General features: G+C 39.0%; 1 protein-coding gene across 1 annotated transcript in view; it reads right to left on the bottom strand.

The window, feature by feature from the left end:
• The window catches only part of LOC126810678 (cleavage stimulation factor subunit 3), a 39,834-nt gene extending 31,040 nt beyond the window's left edge, over nucleotides 1-8,794 (bottom strand). The window contains exons 1-3 of the mRNA XM_056098510.1: nucleotides 8,534-8,794; nucleotides 4,440-4,541; nucleotides 3,715-3,810 (exon numbers count right to left, since the gene is read on the bottom strand). Of these exons, the coding sequence (XP_055954485.1) occupies nucleotides 3,715-3,810; nucleotides 4,440-4,541; nucleotides 8,534-8,551 (216 nt within the window). The 5' untranslated portion in view covers nucleotides 8,552-8,794. The remainder of the gene's footprint in view (nucleotides 1-3,714; nucleotides 3,811-4,439; nucleotides 4,542-8,533) is intronic.
• Nucleotides 8,795-20,130: the final 11,336 nt, after the last annotated feature.

Here is a 20,130-nt window from a genome sequence, read left to right as displayed (position 1 = left end):
GGCTGTTCTGCCAATAACATCTGGATGTTTCAGCCAATCAAAAATTATACTCGAGGTGGCACGAATTACATTGATCAATTAATTCTTGACGATAAAAGTCAATATTTTCAGGTCTGCATGTGTGCAGTTTGTCATGCTATCAATTAGACGTTATTTTCAATATGATATTTTATTTATTGGGCAAGAACTACAAACTCTCATTCAAAACTAATCTCATTTTCATTCATTCAATTTTTGCACTCATAGCTGGTTTGTTTATTCCAAGCATAGTCTATGCTCATCATTTTAAGCCATAAGAATCCCTTGCAACAAATTGAAGATAAATCTATCATTTATAGCAGACTATGTCGCCATCATTTTTATGCACGATAAAAATATGGGCAATAATTATTGACATATTTTAAACTTATCTAAAATATTATTGACAAGTATAAATGGACATAAAAGGGAACAGTGACTTCGAACAGTATTGTATTTAATTTGGGTGATAATATATCATAAGTTTTTGAGGTAGCGTCACCTGGTCAACATGTGTTGATTCTCAGCAGTTATTTCGTAAATTTCAAACTTCGTTGTCGACACAGGAAAGCTTGGATTTGATTAACATTATGCATTAGGCACACACTTTCTTCGGTAAAAAAAGTGTGCCTTATCCAGTGAAGAATACAATAGGAATATTGGTCCAAAATTGATCAATTCCGTTCATCATGTTGAATTGAAATCTCATTGATCTATAAGTTATAAGCCAGCAGACATTCTGTATTGAGCGAACAGAAATGATAGGCCTTTAACATCCTCCCAACTCCAACTAGGTCATTTCGGGACTAAGATATAGTAAATTATATTTCATCAATAATCGACCGACCTGGGAGTCTTTAGTTGTGGAAGGAAATCGGACGACCCACAGAAAGAACCTGAGTTATGGGATGGGACCCTACTCCTTCTCACGTCCGATCGGGGAATTGAAACCACGCCACTTGACTCAATGAAAGACCGTATGATCTAATGAGGATGTGTTAGAAGTAAAGACAGTCATGGAAGCTCTAATTAACATATAATTAGATCCTACTTTCGTTTCTTTTTTAGCTTTACACTTTCATAACTGGAAGATCCAACTACAACTTGTGAAGCATATTTTCGACTGCAGGCGCGGATCCAGAGGGGGGTTGGGACCCCCACCTCCCCACGCTCAGCTACATAAAAAAATTTGTAAAACAACCTTTTTTATGAGAAAAGTATCATAATTGTGCTTTATCCTTTATCATCAGATGGTGCGACAGGACGGGCACTCAAAGCACGAGATAATGATATAGACATATGTGATATCACAATTAATGCTTTGCATCAATAAAAATCAATAAAATTGAATTACAATGTCATCGTATTAATTCATAATAAAAATTGACGTCAAACAGGATGTTGGATTTCTCTGTTTAAAAAGGTCAATGTGTATGTATACACGCGAAAATGACGATAGAGACCATGTATTTCTCAAAAAATTTCAACCCGTGGGGTGGGGGGGGGGGATACATTTTCTCAGGAACCTGGCAAACCCCCTCCTGCAAAAATTCCCAGATCCGCCCTTGGACTGACCTGATCGTAAACCTGTTCCAGCCTATGAAGAAATGTTTTGTTAATTTTTGGAGCCAGGACTGGCAACCAATCACTACTCATCTTGTTTTGTTTGGGGCAACCCTCATCAAAAAATATTAAGGCTCCGCCAATTAATGTTGATGGACGATTGAATAAAATTAGTCATGTTGTTCCTTGGACAACAGGAATTGGGATGATATGACATCACAATTCCCATCCCAAACTTAGGCTGCCTGTCTACAGCTAGCTCCGCCTGAGAATAGGCCCTAAGCTAATTAACCAACATTTTAATTCCTACATCAACGATTTTAGTCGAAAACACTGAGTATGCATTTAGAAATTTTTAGAAGTATTTATTTCTCTTCTATTTTCATACTGAATGAAATTAAATATGTTTATTTAGCCGTTGTGTGTATGAAAGATGTCAAACTGATCAGAGCGGAATCACAAAATAGTCCACTAATTATTCAATATGGCGGCGTCCATGAAAGATAATTTCACATAAGCAGTCTTGTTTGCGAAGACAAATTTAGGAGTATCTAACCTTGTTTTGAAAGATAAACAGATTGAAACTATAAAGACAGTTTACAATGGTAAAGACTGTATTGCAATATTACTCACTAGCACATATTATATATCGCTTTTACCGGAGTGGCAAAAGTCGACATTTTCGCTAACTTGACATTTGTTTACATAAACCATGTGCTTCGGGTACAAAGCAGTACGGCAGTCGATAAGTCCCGCCCCAAAATGATCACCTGATGTAACTGATGTTCTGCGTGCAGTATGCACAATTCCAAGAGGGTTGTGATAACGTCGTACTCAAGTTTTTGGTCCGTACTATATACACACTGATAAAATAAATGGTGAGGGTCAAGCTTATAAATAGTTGAGCCCAACAACACAAATTAGGATGACTACAGAAATTGGAATGATAACGGGAATTGGGGTGACAACGGAAATTGGGGTGACACTGTATTCATTTACTGTCTTGTAGGCCAACCTGAACATAAATCAATTTGGTTTTTTTGTAATTATTTAATTAAACAATATTTCATTTAGGGGATACCGAAACAAGCTAATGGCTTCTAAAAATCAGCTAATGGCTTCTATAAATCGGCTTCCTAATAACAAGTAAAACAAACCAGCTGTGAATCTTATTCATCCATCTCTCTCTCAACAAACCCATCATTCTTTCTCTCCCAACAACCCTATTCTTCTCAACAATCCTTATCCTCCTTTCATTCACAACATTCATAATTAAAACAACAACGAAGAGACTACGAAACACCAGAAAACTTTTTAGATTCTTTTATACAAACTTTTTAAATTCTAGTTTGAATAAAAATGTAAACAACCCAACACAACACCTGCTAATGTTAACATAAATTATGCAAAAATATAAAAAAACATAATAAATAATGTGATTTGAAAAGATTTATCAAATTGTTAAACATTTTATTTAACAGTAAATTAAAATTACTCTCTACCAGGAAAATTATCTCATAGCTATATGGATAAAACAGAGAGAGAGAGAGAGAGAGAGAGAGAGAGAGAGAGAGTTTAAGTTCACTTGACACAAACTAGGTCATTTCGGGACTAACACATGGTTCAATTTTATTTCAATAATTTGCTTGTGTGTATAGGTCTTTAAAAGTGAGGGAAACCGGAGGACTCAGAGAAAACTCACGAGGTTGGACAGATGACCCTACTCCTTGTCACGTACAACCAGGGAATCGAAACCACGCCAGTTGACTCAATGACAGACCTTATGATACAGCGTGCACATGCTAACCATTCGTTCATCCAACCCCCAAAACAGGAATATACTCTGAGGATAGCATTTTTAGAATTATTTCGAGAAAAATAAACTTTTGAAAAACATCTCAGCTAAAAAGTCTGCTAGATTCGAGCCCTAAAATGTCAGCTTAGTTTTATTAAGGGGCCAAAATGATCCAACCATGCTTGTGTAATGTTAAAGCTCTTTCGTGACAATAACAGTAACAACTTCCAATTATTCGTGGTAGTCTTTTTAAACAACAGTGTCAAAAATATGTGGATTTTCCAGCGAATATTTATAATTTACTGTTATAAAAATTTAGAATAAAAATCATTATTAACCTCTTGTTCAATATAGATCTTCCAATATTTTCCAGCGTTGGGGAACTGTTCCACTAATCGCTCATATAAAACTCTTCCGTCCTCGATCTTCTTCATCTAAAATAAACAGAAAATAATATTAGTGGGTGCTAGAGGACAACACTACACGAAAACATAACCGAGAAGAGAAACCTGCGGACAAGACAAACACATGAACAAGACAAACCCACACACAAGACAAACCCCCGGACAAGACAAACCCCCGGACAAGACAAACTACATAGACATTGCAAGAAAAAAACAACAAATATCAAATCAAGAGAATGGATTTGTGGAGAAAGCAATTTACTGTGATTTTAATAGCGAATTTTGTTATCTATTCCAATAAAGTACAAAATTCTTGAATTATATGAATAACCTATTTCTTATGGATAACCCCCGAAATCCAGCAAAACTTACACAATGTACACTGGTTTATTTCCAAAAGAGAGAGTTTAACATCCACTAAATACAAACTAGGTCATCTCGAGACTAACATATGGTAGAATTCTATTTCAATAATTCACTTTAATCTTTAGCAGTAGGAGAAAACCGGATGACCCGGAGAAAGCCCACAAGGTTGGACAGACGATCCTACTCCTTGTTGAATACAAAATGGGAATCGAAACCACACCACTTGTCCGAACGACAGACCTTAATCGAACAACCAGCACCTGCCACTACAGGTAAAACAATAGAAAATATACCTGAGCATCTCTGATTAGAATACTCCATGCTTCTGTATCATATGGAAAAGCTTTAATTCGTTTTTCAGCCTTGACTATTTTATCAGCTATATAACCTTGTTCCTGTAAATCAATATAACAATATATTAATATATTTTACACACATAATATTTCACTACAGGGAGAGAGAGAGAGAGAGAGAGAGAGAGAGAGAAATGGGGTTTAACGTCCACTCGACACAAACTAGGTCATTTTGGGACTAACATATGGTTTAATTTTTTTATTTCTATAGTTCGCTTGCGCGTAGGGGTCTTTAGCAGTGGGAGGAAACCGGAGGACCCGGAGAAAACCCACGGGGTTGGACAGGCGACCCTACTCCTTGTCACGTACAACCGGGGATTCGAAACCACGCCAGTCGACTCAATGACAGACTTTATGATACAGCGCGCACACGCTAACCATTAAGCCATCCAACCCCCCTTCACGTACAGGAAGCCTTATCTAAAGTACCAGGGCCCTTATTTGTTTGTAATATCTAAACAACTGGAGGCCTTATTTGTTTGTAATTTCTAAACAACCGGAGGCCTTATTTGTAATATTTAAAGTACTGGAGGTCTCATTTGTCCCTAATATCTAAAGTACTGCAGGCCTTATTAGTCTGTAATATCTTAAGTACCAGGGCCCTTATTTGTCAATTATATCTAAAGTAGTGCAGGCCTTATTTGTCTATAATATCTAAAGTAGTGCAGGCCTTATTTGTCTACAATATTTCACATACCGGAGGCCTATCAGTCTATATCTAATTCAAAAATACCTGGGCCTTAGTTGTTTGTAATGTTTCAAGTACCGTAAGCCTTATTTGTTTGTAATATTTCAAGTACCATAGGCCTTATTTGTCCCTAATATCTAAACGACTGGAGACCTATTTGTACATAATATTTAAAGTCCCGGAGGCCTTATTTTCAACAATAATAATATACAGTAAGTTAACATGTGCTATGATCTACAAGAAATGTATTATTTAATAAACGAAAACAATTTTTATTACATCTCTCAAAGACTATATCTTATTCATTGCTTCAAGTGACTTTAAATATATGTTGAGTCCAGAGAGTCTCAGAAAAACGTTTGTGAGCACAGATTTGAAATTTGAACTATCTAAGCAGAAAGGCAATTTCTATTTCCAATATCAGCTGGAATATCATTGAGTCTTCAATAGAAGATCTTTGTTTTTCAAACTTATATTAACAGTTGTTAAATTAGAGATAACAATATTGTTATTAATACAATAACAACCAGGTTCTATATTGGTAATTATGGTTATCTACAAATTACCACATTTCGAAAATACGTTTAGTATCTCTTAATTCTTGAATACGTTGGCAAACAAAATAACTTTTGTTTATAGTAAATTATGTAAACAGATTTGATGAAACAATTTCTAAACTACTATGACTATTCAACATTTAGTAGGATTAATGGTTAACCCTTTAGCCGTCGGATTGTTTTGGGGTTTCGACTAGGAAAATCATACCGTTTAGAATATATCCTGTAACTCTTTAAATTTAAGAATAAATCATACAAATGTAGATATTTTTGGAAAGATCTTGAATTCAGTGGTATAAAATATTTAACATTTTTTGACATTTTTACTTATAGGTCATGACCTGCAAAATGGCCTCCTGATTAACATTCCATATGGAACAAGTGACAGTTCAAGAGTTAATCAATGACAATAACTTATTCTGGTTTGCCTAGACTTAATGTTGTTAAAAACTCTTTCTAAATACATGTATGGCTTAACAACAAACAAAATAATTCTTAAATAATTCTTTATTAATATTTACACTTGTTATAACATAAACTTATTATGGAAGTTCACAAGTTTGTCATTCAGCACAAAGTGAAGTTTCGCCAAGACAAACTACTCCTGATTTATTTGTAGTGACATTGCACAGGACTTATAATCCACCAATATGAGTGAGTTACAGTCAAGCGGAATATCTGATGCATTTTATTGTACTTTGGGGCAGTTTTTAACTAATTTTGACTTTTCTTTAAAAAGGCTGTGCTTTATCTCTTAAACAACTCATGAAACAAATGGGGTTGCGTCAACTTGCGTCCTACACAGTTTTCTGGTGATTTTTGCACAGGTCTTTCCACGCCATTTTATCGTTGTGATAAATAAAGACCATCGTTGTAGATTTAATTAAAGAGGAGGTAAAACTGTGATTTGTAGTCCATGATGTCTTAAAACCACGAACACAAATCACAGCTTATAACTCAGCAATCGCGTGATCTGACTTGCCTTTACCTGGTTACATGGGACAAGATTATTGATTTATTCCCAGGCAACTTGTCAACTCTTATATCACACGTTACAGTGCTGCGAAAACGCCTCATGCACTACTGCGTGGTAATAGATTTATACCGCATTTTCAAAGAAAGATTTTTTTTCAATTTTCACGCCAAAACTATGGAGCTAAGGGATGCAACTCTTTGAAATCTTTGCATGTAAACACAAAAGGTCGTGACTCTTGGTTATCAACATCTATTTGGGGTAATTAAGGTGTAATTTAACTATAAGATTTGTAATCACAAGTTTCCAATCTAATAAAGCTTATATAATTATTGACCTTTTTCCAATACTCTTAAAATGTGTACTGAATAAAATAAACAAATAGCGACCTGTTTACGGCAGCAATGGCCAAAATTTTTTTTTGCGTGCGTACAGCATCAAATAAAATATTCCGAATACAATATAACCTCAATAAATATAAAAACAGATTTTCGGAATATCGGGAGAAAAAAATTCCTGTACATTGTGAGAGGATAATCGCCAATGGGGGGGGGGGAGTTGATTAAATTGAATGATGCTTATATTACTATATTAGATTAGCAGTTATGCAAAATAATTCTTTTTTCACCGCCCCCCCTCCCCTAATATTCTTAATGTAAAAACACTATAAAATCTGATACCAGTTATCGTACATATATAACAATATTGACAAAAAATTCCAAAATGAGGAACATAAGGACATTTTTAAAATCGTGCTAAGCTAAGTGGTAATCTCGTCATAATTAGCCTACAGACCTCTATTTGACATTATGCCTTTCTGTAGACTACATTTTCAATTTCTAAATCATAGTTATCTGATTAATTACATAAATTTTATATAGTTAACATTGCTTGTGTTTATTTTATATTTACTTATTACCCATTTAAAAAAATTATGTAAAAAATAAATTTCTTTTTTGTCTCGTTGGGCCTATTTAAATGTATCATTTCTCAATGAATTACCCTTGGAAGTGCGAATTTATGTGCTTTTGGTAATCTACTGCCAAATCATGGTTTCTACTGCAGTTTTTACACCACCCTACTGCATTGCAGTTCTGCGGGGATGACACGACCGTTCGGTCCAGGGGCAGGATACAGCTGATCCTGGAGTTAACATTAATATAGAGTGAAGCTTTAAAGCACCGCGCAAAGTGTGGTGCTTGAGCAAAGCTCTTTTCCGGTAACACAGGAGCGTAACTAAAACTGTCACCATAGACTGTTGATTAAAAAAAAATTCAGACCAGAACTGGATACACTGGGCAAAAATGGCAATGCGCATGCCAACTTACCAAATCTCGCCCAAACGAGATTACGCGTCTCATAGAAATATTTTTATGACGCATTTAATCAATGACGTCACACATTAGATCTAAATTAAAACCAATTCAGAAAAACGTGATTATTCAACATTATATTTAACAACAATCATATCAGCTTCACTCTACTCAGGCGATGCCTGTTACATATTAACAAGGTAGAAATTCATGATTAATTCTCAGGATAACATAACTATTTTATATCTTTTTTTAACCAAATTCTACTTGGTCTAATTCACTCCTTCATTCAACGAGGTGCAATTCAGAAGTGAAATTTTATCCTCCTCCTTGGCCTTCCTTTGGGCCTTGGCCACAGCACAAAAAAAAGTAAACAAGAAGCTAGTGAAGACAGCAGGGATATCTGCACACTTTTTTTACAAATAAAATACAATGCTATAAAGTGATGATGCAAGCAAGTAACAGGTTTAACTGATTTTGCCACAAATCCTGTACAATCTTACCTCTGGTGGTAAAGCCATGACCGTGCTGAAACCGGAAGTTGGCTTTTAGAAGACCCTGAAAATTTGGGGATTTAAAAGAACAACAAAACAGTGAAAAAAAAAGGAAAACAACACTCGTCAGTTCAAGTGTTTTATTTTTGCAGGTTCCTGGATACGTTGTAAACCATTCTACCGACAAAATAAACGCAGAAATTCTGGATTACTGTGATAATTTTGCATAAACATTTCCTAAATATGTCGACAAGCAACAAAGCCAATCGAGCGCCCTCTATGTGTTAATCGATTTGTGGGACATAACTCTATGAACACGTGCGCTTTTAAATGGAGTTACTTCCCTTTACTCAAATGCTATCTGTTTAACAGATTAAAATTTTATTGCACGAAACGTCTTTGGCTATTACCGCTTTTAATTACTAACAAATAAATCAGAGTTGTGCACAATACCGTTGCTCCGACATTAATCGGCAAGCTATTCCAAATTCTTAAGGGCTTCTAGTTCTAAGACAACTTACTCAAAGTTTTACAAATTTCCCCGACAACTTTATGACAATTTTGCCCTTTGGCTTTAACCGTAGGCTAAATAAAATGAAATGAATGAAATGAGGTTTAATGTCCTACTACTGCTCTGCTCCGAACTGGGCTAATGAAGACGGGCGTACGCCATACAGTGTGCCATGGGTGAAATTTTGCCCGGACAGCGGCACTACGCCTCTTATATTGAATTGCAACTGTCAAGGGATCTTTTACGTGCACGCCAATGTGTAGGCCTACACGGGACCTCGGTACTTTTTCGCCCCATCCGAACGACAAGACAGCTGTCCTTGTCAGGCCCTCCGTCCTGCATCACTGACAAGGGAGAACCACGCCGGAAAATCCTATGAACTTTCTCGACCAATACAGGGATCGAACACACGACCCCCAGGCTAGCGAGCCAGCGTCTTACACACTTAGCCACCGTGATCCCCTAACCGTAAATGATATGGAGTTGACGTCCTAGTTTTTTGCACTATAGCGGCGACAATGCAGAGGCGAGAATACGCCATGCAGTGTGCTATGATCCCAGACTTAGTTCGAATTATATATAACAGCCATGGGATCTTTTTAAGTGCACACCAAAGTGTATAATCAACGCTGGATCTCGTTTTATCGTTTTAAGCATAGGCGCGGCGTACGGTGAGATGTTCCTTGGAGGGACGGGGGGGGGGGGGGGGGCTATATCAATGAACCTACATAACTTTACCAGATAGCGCCCCAACTAGACACCCTGAATCAAAATCAGTATTGTGGGAATACATCACCCCACCCAACTGCCAGTAAAAGTCCCGGATTATGGGCACTCCATTTAGTTCTTACATAATGCATGTTTCATATTTTCAAAAGCAATCTAAACATCTAATCTCGCGCAATATGATTAAGCCCAGAAAAAAATATATCAGTTGTAACGGTTACTTGGAAGTATGACGTTAACGCCATTTCGAATTCCCTCTTGTATATGACAAGGCGTAGTGTCGACTGTCCAACCTCGTGGATTTTCCTCAGGTTCTCCGGTTTCCCCCCACAGCTAAAGACCCCTACGCACAAGCAGATTATTAAATAAAATTGAACCGTGTGGTAGTCCCGAAATTACCAATAGTTTGTGTCGAGGGGACGTACCCTCTCTCTCTCTCTCTCTCTCTCTCTCTCTCTCTAACCACGAGCCTGATTAAGTGTGGTGCGGGTGGTACGAAAACCGAGGTCCAGTCTACAGATTGATGTGCACGTTAAAGACATCCTGGTATTTGGAAATAGATGGAAACGCAGTTACACGGGGATAAAATTCCCTCATAGCAAATTGCGTGGCGTATGTCCGTCTTTATCAGTCCAGTTGTTGCCAAACAAAAGCTATCCGAAAAGGGTCACGGTGGCTAAGTAGGTAGGCGCTGGCTCGCTAGCCTGGAGGCCAGGTGTTCGATCCCTGCATTGGTCGAGAAAGTTAATCCAGATTTTCTGGCGTGGTTCCCCCTTGTCTTTGATGCAGGACGAAGGACCTGACAAGAGCTAGTCGTTCGGATAGGACGAAAAACCGAGGTCCCGTGTCCCGTCTACACTTTGGCGTGTACGTAATAGATCCCTTGACAGTTTTCTCGATATAAGAGTAGGCCGTAGTGCCGCAAAATTTCCCTCATAGCACACTGTATGGCGTATTCCCAGCCCAGCTCGGAGCAGAACAGTGGGACGTTAAACCCCATTTCATTTTTATCCGAAAAGGTTTACTGTATGCGAAGAAGACTTGACTCCTTAAAAAGAATGTTCAAACTGGACTACCCAGGTGAGACTACTGCTTTGATTTATCGGCTGAGTCGAACTAGGATCTTGTTTTGCGAGCCCCGCTAAAAAAAAAGTGGCCTAGCTGATATTTATCTGTCGTTTTTTTCAGTTTGGAGACTGGCGTTTCTGATCACTGGGAAACGTCAATTAACATGCTCGGTAGCAAAAAAGGTTAATAATTTTAAAATTTGAAATTTCGGAACGTTTTGTCCGGAAAACAAACAGCCTTTGTCCTGAAAATCAAAATATCTGGCCAGAATGTCCGTTTTGTAATTAGTGTTAATTGATTACAGATTAAGCTGTTCGTACTGCAGAATGTTCTCGTTGTTGGGCTTTGCTCCCGTTTCCTCACTACACTTTATTATATTTTAATTTTTTTTTTAGTATTTTCCTAGATTCTATCCGACCTACCGCCCTTATTGTTAAAATTGTTAGACGTTCTAACGGCTAAATCTATTTGTTAAGGCCAGCTTAATTTTCATCAAGGTCGCTGAGATGTAAATAAGGTTAGGGCACGTGATTATTGTTGAGATTGTAGGTTAGAGTAAGCAATAGGGCTAGGTTTGGGATTAGCGCTAACCCTGTTTACATCTCGTGACCTTTGACCAAACTTGAAGTTGGCATTATCAATTAAATCTGACCCGTTTTAACTCATGATGTCAACTGGCAGACTATCGCCATTCACGAGACGACCACCGTCAAGATCAGTTGTATTGTCTCTGTTACGTCTTTCTTGTTAATCATTCTGTTTTTTCATTCTACGTGAAGTCTGTATCATTACAGGCCCGGACTGTACAGCGCAGTGGGTGCTTACGGCTAGCTCCCCGGATCTATTCACTTAACTTTATAGCTATTGCAATGTCTGTGTATTCTGTCTTGTCCGCAGGTAGGTTTTGGTTTGTGTGTAGTGCGGTCCTCCTGCGCTTACTGAAATGAAATGAAATGGGGTTTAACGTCCTACTGTTCTGCTCCTAACCTGGGCTAATGAAGAAGGGTATACGCCATACAGTGTGCTATGAGGGTAATTTTGCCCGGGCAGCGGCGCTACGGCCTACTCTTATATCGAATTCCAACTGCCAAGGGATCTTTTACGTGCACGCAAATGTGTACACGAGACCTCGGTTTTTCGTCCCATCCGAACGACTAGACAGCTGTCCTTGCCAGGCACTCCGTCCTGTATCACTGACAAGGGGAAACCACGCCGGAAAATCTGGATGAACTTTCTCGGCCAATGCAGGGATCGAACCAGCGTCTTACCCACTTAGCCACGTGATCCCCTCCTGCGCTTACTAATAGAATGTAAATATTATTTATATTTGCAACACGTCTGAAAATTCCTTGATTCTGATTGGCTAACATGCACCATAATTATATTGGATAAAATACCCCGTCTTTGATTTTTAGGGAATATAATTCCTTATGTCAGGTTCCCACTGACGTGCGATACGTCACGATAGGATTGTTCCTATTGAATCCACGATCTGGTACGTGCAGATACGTTCAGATACATTTCGATATAATCAACTTGATTGCTACGACTGTCTTCACTATATGATAAGACCTGATAAGATCACCACGATTACTCCACGATTAAAACCACGATTTCAATCGTAGGGCGAATCGTGATAGTGGAAACCTATGGCATTACTATCGATGTTAGCGTCGAGCTTTAGCTGACCAGTAACCCCTGGCTTGCGGTCGGGGTTCCCATCCCTTGTGTGAACGTATGTGACTTTCCTTCTCAACCTCGTGGGTTGACTCTGGGTACTCCGCGGTTTTCTCCCACACGACAGACCCCTGCACGTGCGCTGAGCGCAGTACAATAATACAATTTGTCTGCCATATTCACCCTCGGTGGAAGCGAACTTCGGCAGAATCTTATCATTCAGAAAGGGTTAGTGCTAATTAATATGGCCAGCCCAATTTTTCGTCATAGGTCACCAGATGTAAACAGGGCTAGCGCTAATCCCAACCATAACCCTGGACCTAGCCTCGATGCTTACCCTAACCCTAACCTCACCAACAATCACGTGCCCTAACCTTTTTTACATCTCGGCGACCTTGACAAAAATTTAGCTGGCCTTAACAAGTTATATTTATAGCACGGTTTTCATGAGTTAACAGGTTTAAATATTGAGGCCATAGGCCGAGATGTTAAACCTGTAAACACATGAAGCGTGCTATAAATGACTTGTAACATTGACACCTACTCAACATGCTTATTGTTATTGCACAGAAAACCCACCCCACTTCTCTATATGATTTCTACTAAAACTAGTGTAAACCAGCAAAAGTGTGCAATAACATTGAACATGTTTAGTTATTGCACGGTTAAGCTCCAACCAATCTACTAGAGGGTAAACAATCTGCTTATTCAACGAAAAGAACAAAGGAAGATTTCCCGTCCATATTTCAAAGAGAACACATGAGATATATTGCACAATACGCGTCTTTTAAACAATAACACCACTATAATACAAAACAGCAGTGGAGAGAGGGGGGGGGGGTGTTAGACGGGACTTTAGCCCCCCCCCCCCACACACACACACCAATAATTTGGCCGCAAGTACTCCTTTCTCCAGATTATTGTACGCAAGTACATGTAATTATGTGGTTAGATACGAGGCCTGATTTTAACATAGAAGTGAGACTTCTAGAGCGTAGACAGTCAGAAGAAAACCCTTCTATGTTCTATACTGATCCCTGGGTTAAGGGACTCCCAGTTGCGAGGGTCACGATTAGTTAACTGAACATCGCACTTCCATTGTATCTATGACAGATTAAGTAATAACTCACACTCTTTCCTTTCGTGTTCCTTACCCATCAAATAATTCACTGCTGGCATTATGAACAGTTGAAACAGGCGGTTGCCATGCTAGATACGTCCACATTTTCCATGAAATGTATGGGGAAGGGGTAAAACCAATAGGGCTCATTCTTTCATTCAAGGTCATTTGATCCTTAACATATTTGTTAAACATGCAAGAGCTAAATCTGCCTATTGCAGGTCTTTCTTTCGGCCTGAAATGTTTTCTAAAGTATTAATTTCCCCAGAATGGGGCAACAATTGTAGCCTCTACATCTTGCGAAAAAACAGGGGCTATAGCTCTAGAATGTTAGATATGGTGCGTACCAAGTCGAACTCATCCAATAACTTTTGATCTTTCATCTCATTAATTAGACAAAAATTGTCGCCTTTGGAAGATCCACAAACTTCATCCATATTTCACACTTTGCGTAAAAGACAGGGGGTCAATCCAATGCGCACAAAATTGAACTTTTCCAAGAACTTATGGCGGTATATTAGATTCAAAATTCTAACATGCTATCGTCTAATTTCTAACCTCCGTTCATGTAACTTCTAACCTAATTCATGTAACTTCTAACCTTAATTCATGTAATTTCTAACTTCAATTCGTGTAATTTCTAAATTAAGACAATGTATAATCCAACTTCTTTATTTGTTCAGTGTAAATTTTAATTCTATTTCATCTTATTTCTATTATTTAGACGAAAAACGTTATCTTCATTGATTCTTTACACGTTTAGAATTTAATTTTTACACTTCTGCCTAGCAACCATCATTATGAAGTCGTTTTCTTGTCGCCACTGCGTGCTCATTTGGTGATTGCGCACCTGGTAGGGACCATTATCTATCTATCTATCTGTATATATATTTGTGACTGTCGTCTGTCTGTCTTTCTGTCTGTCTGGCTGTTCGGGGTTGGCGGCTACACTAGGTCTGCCCCGAGTCTGAAATTTGGGGTATAGGGGTAGCTCGGACCGGGGAGTAACATAGGCCAGGTGGCGTTAGTCTACCACTTCCGGTTTCGGAGTTATGACCCCCGAGCGAAGCCGGGTATCCTGCTAGTGTTTATATAAACGACTCGCTCTTCGCCTGGTTGGTGATTGGGTGGAGTGATGGGAGAGAGAGAGAGAGAGGGGTAACGACCACTCGGCACAAACTAGGTCATTTCTGGACTAACATATGGTTCAATTTATTTCAACAATTCGCTTGCGCGTAGGGGTCTTTAGCAGTGGGAGGACCCGGAGAAAACCCACGAGGTTGGACAGACGACCCTACTCCTTGACAAGTACAACCAGGGAATCGATGGTGAAATTGAAAACAACATCGAACGTGAAATGGTTGGTAAATACTACTTCAAATAAAAGCCAAACAGCATTTTTTTTTTCAATTTTCTTGAAGACAGTTAAGCCATCAATAATATTTATTTACTGTTAATCTGTATTCTATTACCTCTAACAAAAATGATAAACCTTTTCTTGATATGGTTCAATGATATAAATTTAGAAACCTCATACTGTAGGGATGAAACGGCCTTTTCGGGAGTCTGGGATAATCTGTTCATGTGGATAGCGATGGAGTTTTTATTTCTGATTCCTCCATTACACCTACCTGACTAACTTTATGGTAGTTTTTTTTCCAAAAATATTTTATTCAAGTTGCATACAGCAATAGCGAAATTCATAGATAGCGGTTTATCGTCCTACTTTTCTACACCATCCAGGCTAATGAAGACGAACTTACGGTGTGCCATGAGTGAAATTTACGGTCTACTTTTATTACGAACTAGCAGGATACCCGGCTTCGCTCGGGGGTCATAACTCCGAAACCGGTTACTACCCGGTCCGAGCTACCCCTATACCCCAAATTTCAGACTCGGGGCAGACCTAGTGTAGCCGCCAACCCCTAACAGACAGACTTCGCTCGGGGGTCATAACTCCGAAACCGGAAGTGGTAGACTAACGCCACCTAGCCTATGTTACTCCCCGGTCCGTGCTACCCCTATACCCCAAATTTCGGACTCGGGACAGACCTTGTGTAGCCGCCAACCCTGAACAGACCGGCTTCGCTCGGGGGTCATAACTCCGAAACCGGAAGTGGTAGACTAACGCCACCTGGCCTATGTTACTCCCCGGTCCGAGCTACCCCTATACCCCAAATTTCAGACTCGGGGCAGATGTAGCCGCCAACCCCGAACAGACAGACTTCGCTCAGGGGGTCTTAACTCCGAAACCGGAAGTGGTAGACTAACGCCACCTGGCCTATGTTACTCCTCGGTCCGAGCTACCCCTATACCCCAAATTTCAGAAACAGGGCAGACCTAGTGTAGCCGCCAACCCCGAACAGACCGGCTTCGCTCGAGGGGTCATAACTCCGAAACCGGAAGTGGTAGACTAACGCCACCTGGCCTATGTTACTCCCCGGTCCGAGCTACCCCTATACCCCAAATTTCAGACTCGGGGCAGACCTAGTGTAGCCGCCAACCCCGAACAGACAGACAGACAGACAAACGACAGTCACAAATATATATATAGATAACAGCTGCAACGGTTTTCGTCCGACCCGATCTACTAGACACTGTATATGCCTACAATAACGGCAACCTCCGCAAATCACAAGGACGGAACTAATAATGTCAGAAATATTATAAAGCGTAGTTTTGCCAGTGTGTATACTAGCTGACGATGTTATATAACCCATAGACATATATTTTTTTTATGATATAACCGCCATATTCCGGCGTGGTTATCCGTCCCTTGTTATTGATACAAGACGAGGGTCTGACACGGACAGTGGCTAGTCGTTCGGGTAGTATAAAGAGACATATTTTAGAGCATTAACAGAATAATTTATAGATCAACAGTATATAAATAGTAATTGGCTTAACTGTAAAATAAAAATAAAATAAAATTCTCCAAATCCTGCACTTGTCTTTAAAAAAAATAACAAATGCTGTTTAGCTTATATTTAAAACAGTATTTGCAAAACATATCACGTTCGATGTTGTTTTCAATTTTTACACTCCGCCAAACCATTCAACCTGACGAAGAGCGAGTCGTTTGTGGCAACATAATGATCCCGCTCAGTGCTCAATCACCAAATTGAGCACATGCTGGCGACACCAAACGACGTCATAATGATGGTTGCTTGGTAGAGGTATCAAAATTCTAAATTTGCTCGACGTTCATGATTAACATGTAAAGTGACAATGAAGTAGACATTTTTCGTCTTAACAATAAAAATAAGACGAAACAGAATTAAAATTTACACTGAACAAATAAAGAAGTTGGATTATACATTGTCTTAATTTAGAAATTACACGAATTGAAGTTAGAAATTACATGAATTAAGGTTAGAAGTTACATGAATTAAGGTTAGAAGTTAACGGAACGGAGGTTAGAAATTAGACGATAGCATGTTAGAATTTTGAATCTAATATACCGCCATAAGAACTAGTGATACTCGGTTTAAGTTTCATCTAAATCGGATAAAAATTGCGACCTCTAGATGGTCCACAATCTTCGTTCGTTTGTTTCTGGAGTTTTACGTCCACTTCCACCACGGGTGATATCGTAGACAAGTGTTTCCTAGGAAACTTGCCATAGGAAACCACAAAAATAGGCTTGATCCAGCTCTTTGGGGTAAGACACAATGTATTTACAGGGAAGCGTCCAAGGCGAAATTCATCCAAGGAGAATCTCCGGGTGTAAGAAATGAAATAATGGCGAGCGTGTGCAGTCTGGCCCGTTTTGCCATAAATGCTACGATTTTAGATAAGGCAGGTAAATTTAGGTTTGACTGTCAGTCGGACCCTAGGGCTTTTATACTAAAACGGGAGCAGTCATTTGATTGAAAGTTTCGGTCAGATTTTCACTAAATTATTATGTAACTGTGATATATTTGAACAGTTTTGAAAATATGATAAAAAAAAAATAGTGACTTCTAGAGGGCCCGCAGGCTAAAAACGTGATATTTCGTACAATCAGGGGTAATAATCCAGACAGTTACGGTCCAACATAGAAAGGAACCCAGACCTTTAGGATATATCAAATTCGATGAAAATTCGAACATCAGGGTGCAAGTCCACAACCTGGGGCCTGTTTCACGAAATTTTAACTAAGATAAAATCCAAATTCTAGTAATTTGATTGGATAATATTAGATTGATTTTAGTGCTTAGCCAATCAAAATTTAAGTATCTACTAAAATTTGAATTTTATCTTTATTTAAGATTTCGAGAAAAAGGGCCCTGGTTATTAGCCTACATGCTTTTTATGGTAGCGGCCATTTTGTCGTGCAGTTTTGGTCCGATTTTCACGAAATTTGCACTCTATATACGGTAAATATGGTGTAACGGTGATATATCTGAACGGTTTTTACAAACAAATTAAAACCGTAAGCCCTAGAGAGTCCACAAGCTCAAAATGTATTTAAGATATGTGCCAATATCGAAACGAACCGAAATCTTTCGATTATAAACATATATTGTCAGTTTCATCAAATCGTATAAAACTTGTGACCTCTAGAGTGTCCACAACCTTGGTATTAGTATGCATGTATTTGTCAAGTTCAGTATCGCATGAAACCACCATCGATTGGGTTTGCATGGTAAGGGATTTAGATGAACTCAAGAATAAAATTTCACTTCATTGCTGAGTAATTTAATTGGCAGGGTCTCTGCATGACGATAATTCCCCCCCCCCCCCCCCCCGACAGTTTGCCACTACCAGATGGAAACACACATGCCATCCATATACCGGTGTCTGTGACTCTCCTAAAACGGCGAATGGCGACCGCCCCAAAAATTGGGATAATGCGACTTGATGATCGGGTTTCCTTTATTTCCCTGATTCCCCGGTTGTACGTGACAAGGAGTAGGGTCGCCTGTCCAACTTCGTGGGTTTTCTCCGGGTCCTTCGGTTTCCTCCCACTTCTAAAGACCCCTACGCGCAAGCGAATTATTGAAATAAAATTAAACCATATATGTAAGTCCCGAAATGACCTAGTGGACGTTAAACCCCATTTCTCTCTCTCTCTCTCTCTCCCTATAGATTTTCGCGCATATCGGATCATAACATTTTGAATTATGGCTCAAAATGCCCGAAAAACTTTGTTTTAGCCCCCGCTATAAATATTAGAACAACCGGGAAATTCACAACGAAATGAAGAAGTGCCTAACTGTGCCGATAATACAAGAAGGCCTATATTTTAAATTCTGCTGTAAAATTCACAACGAAATAAAGAAATGCCATGTGCTGATAATACGAGAAGGTGTATATTTTAAATACTATTTAAAGAAATGTCTTCTATTCACTTAATTCATTAAATATTCACTTATCTGTGTTTATATTTCTAAGCTGATTATTTGCAGTTTTTCGAGGTAGTCAAATGAGAAAAAGAAAAAGAAACATTGCCGATCAGTGGCTTATAGCTAAAGTGTCTTTTAATAAATCTAACTGATCGACAATGTTTCTTTTTGTTTTTATTCATTTGCCTACGTAGTTTAGTCGGACATGTTTACATTACAAAGTATGCAGGAATTTAATTAAGGGAGAACTCATAAATTATTCCCCTCTCAACCCCTCCTCCCCCCTTCTGGCACAGAGAAACAATTTTATCTACTACAATGGAAAAGCTTCTAATGCCCCCCCCCCCCCCGCCACGACCTAACGCCAAAGTTGGCGTAAAGTCTCCACCCTAGCTGCTCAATTCCTGGACCCCTGTTTATTTAATATTTGCATATCGGCGTCATGGGGATCACGTGGCTAAGTGGGGATCACGTGGCTAAGTGGGTAAGGCGCTGGCTCTCTAGCCTGGAGGTCGGGTGTTCGATCCCTGCATTGGCCGAGAAAGTTCATCCAGATTTTCCGGCGTGGTTTCCCCTTGTCAGTGATGCAGGACGGAGGGCCTGACAAGGACAGCTGTCTAGTCATTCGGATGAGACGAAAAACCGAGGTCCCGTGTACACATTGGCGTGCACGTAAAAGATCCCTTGACAGTTGGAATTCGATATAAGAGTAGGCCGTAGTGCCGCTGTCTGGGCAAAATTTCCCTAATAGCACACTGTATGGCGTATGCCCGTCTTCATTAGCCCAGTTCAGAGCAAAACAGTAGGACGTTAAACCCCATTTCATTTCATTTCATTTCATATCGGCGTCATTCGGTTTTCGATATCTGTAGTTTCGATGTATTTTTGAAATATTTTGTATCTTTCTATCGTAGTGATATTATTACATAATATAATGTTTTCCAATGTGTATTTTACACTCAAAACTATTATTTGTTTATTGGGGGTTTTTTTTGTCGGATTTTACATTACAAACGTTATGCACCGCTTGCTTTTTTTTAAATCCGTTTTAAGAGTGTTTTCTTCAATGTTTTCTTCAAACCCCTTGTTTTAAACGTGTTAATTTCACACGTAATGTTCAATGAGTTAACATCGGCATCGTCTCGATATAATACTTAACAGTAGTGATTAACGTTGT

This window comes from Patella vulgata, chromosome 2, assembly GCF_932274485.2.
Source record: "Patella vulgata chromosome 2, xgPatVulg1.2, whole genome shotgun sequence".
NCBI lineage: Eukaryota > Metazoa > Mollusca > Gastropoda > Patellidae > Patella > Patella vulgata.
The sequence above is the reverse complement of the archived record's forward strand: the minus strand, read 5'-3'. Positions and strand labels throughout refer to the sequence as shown.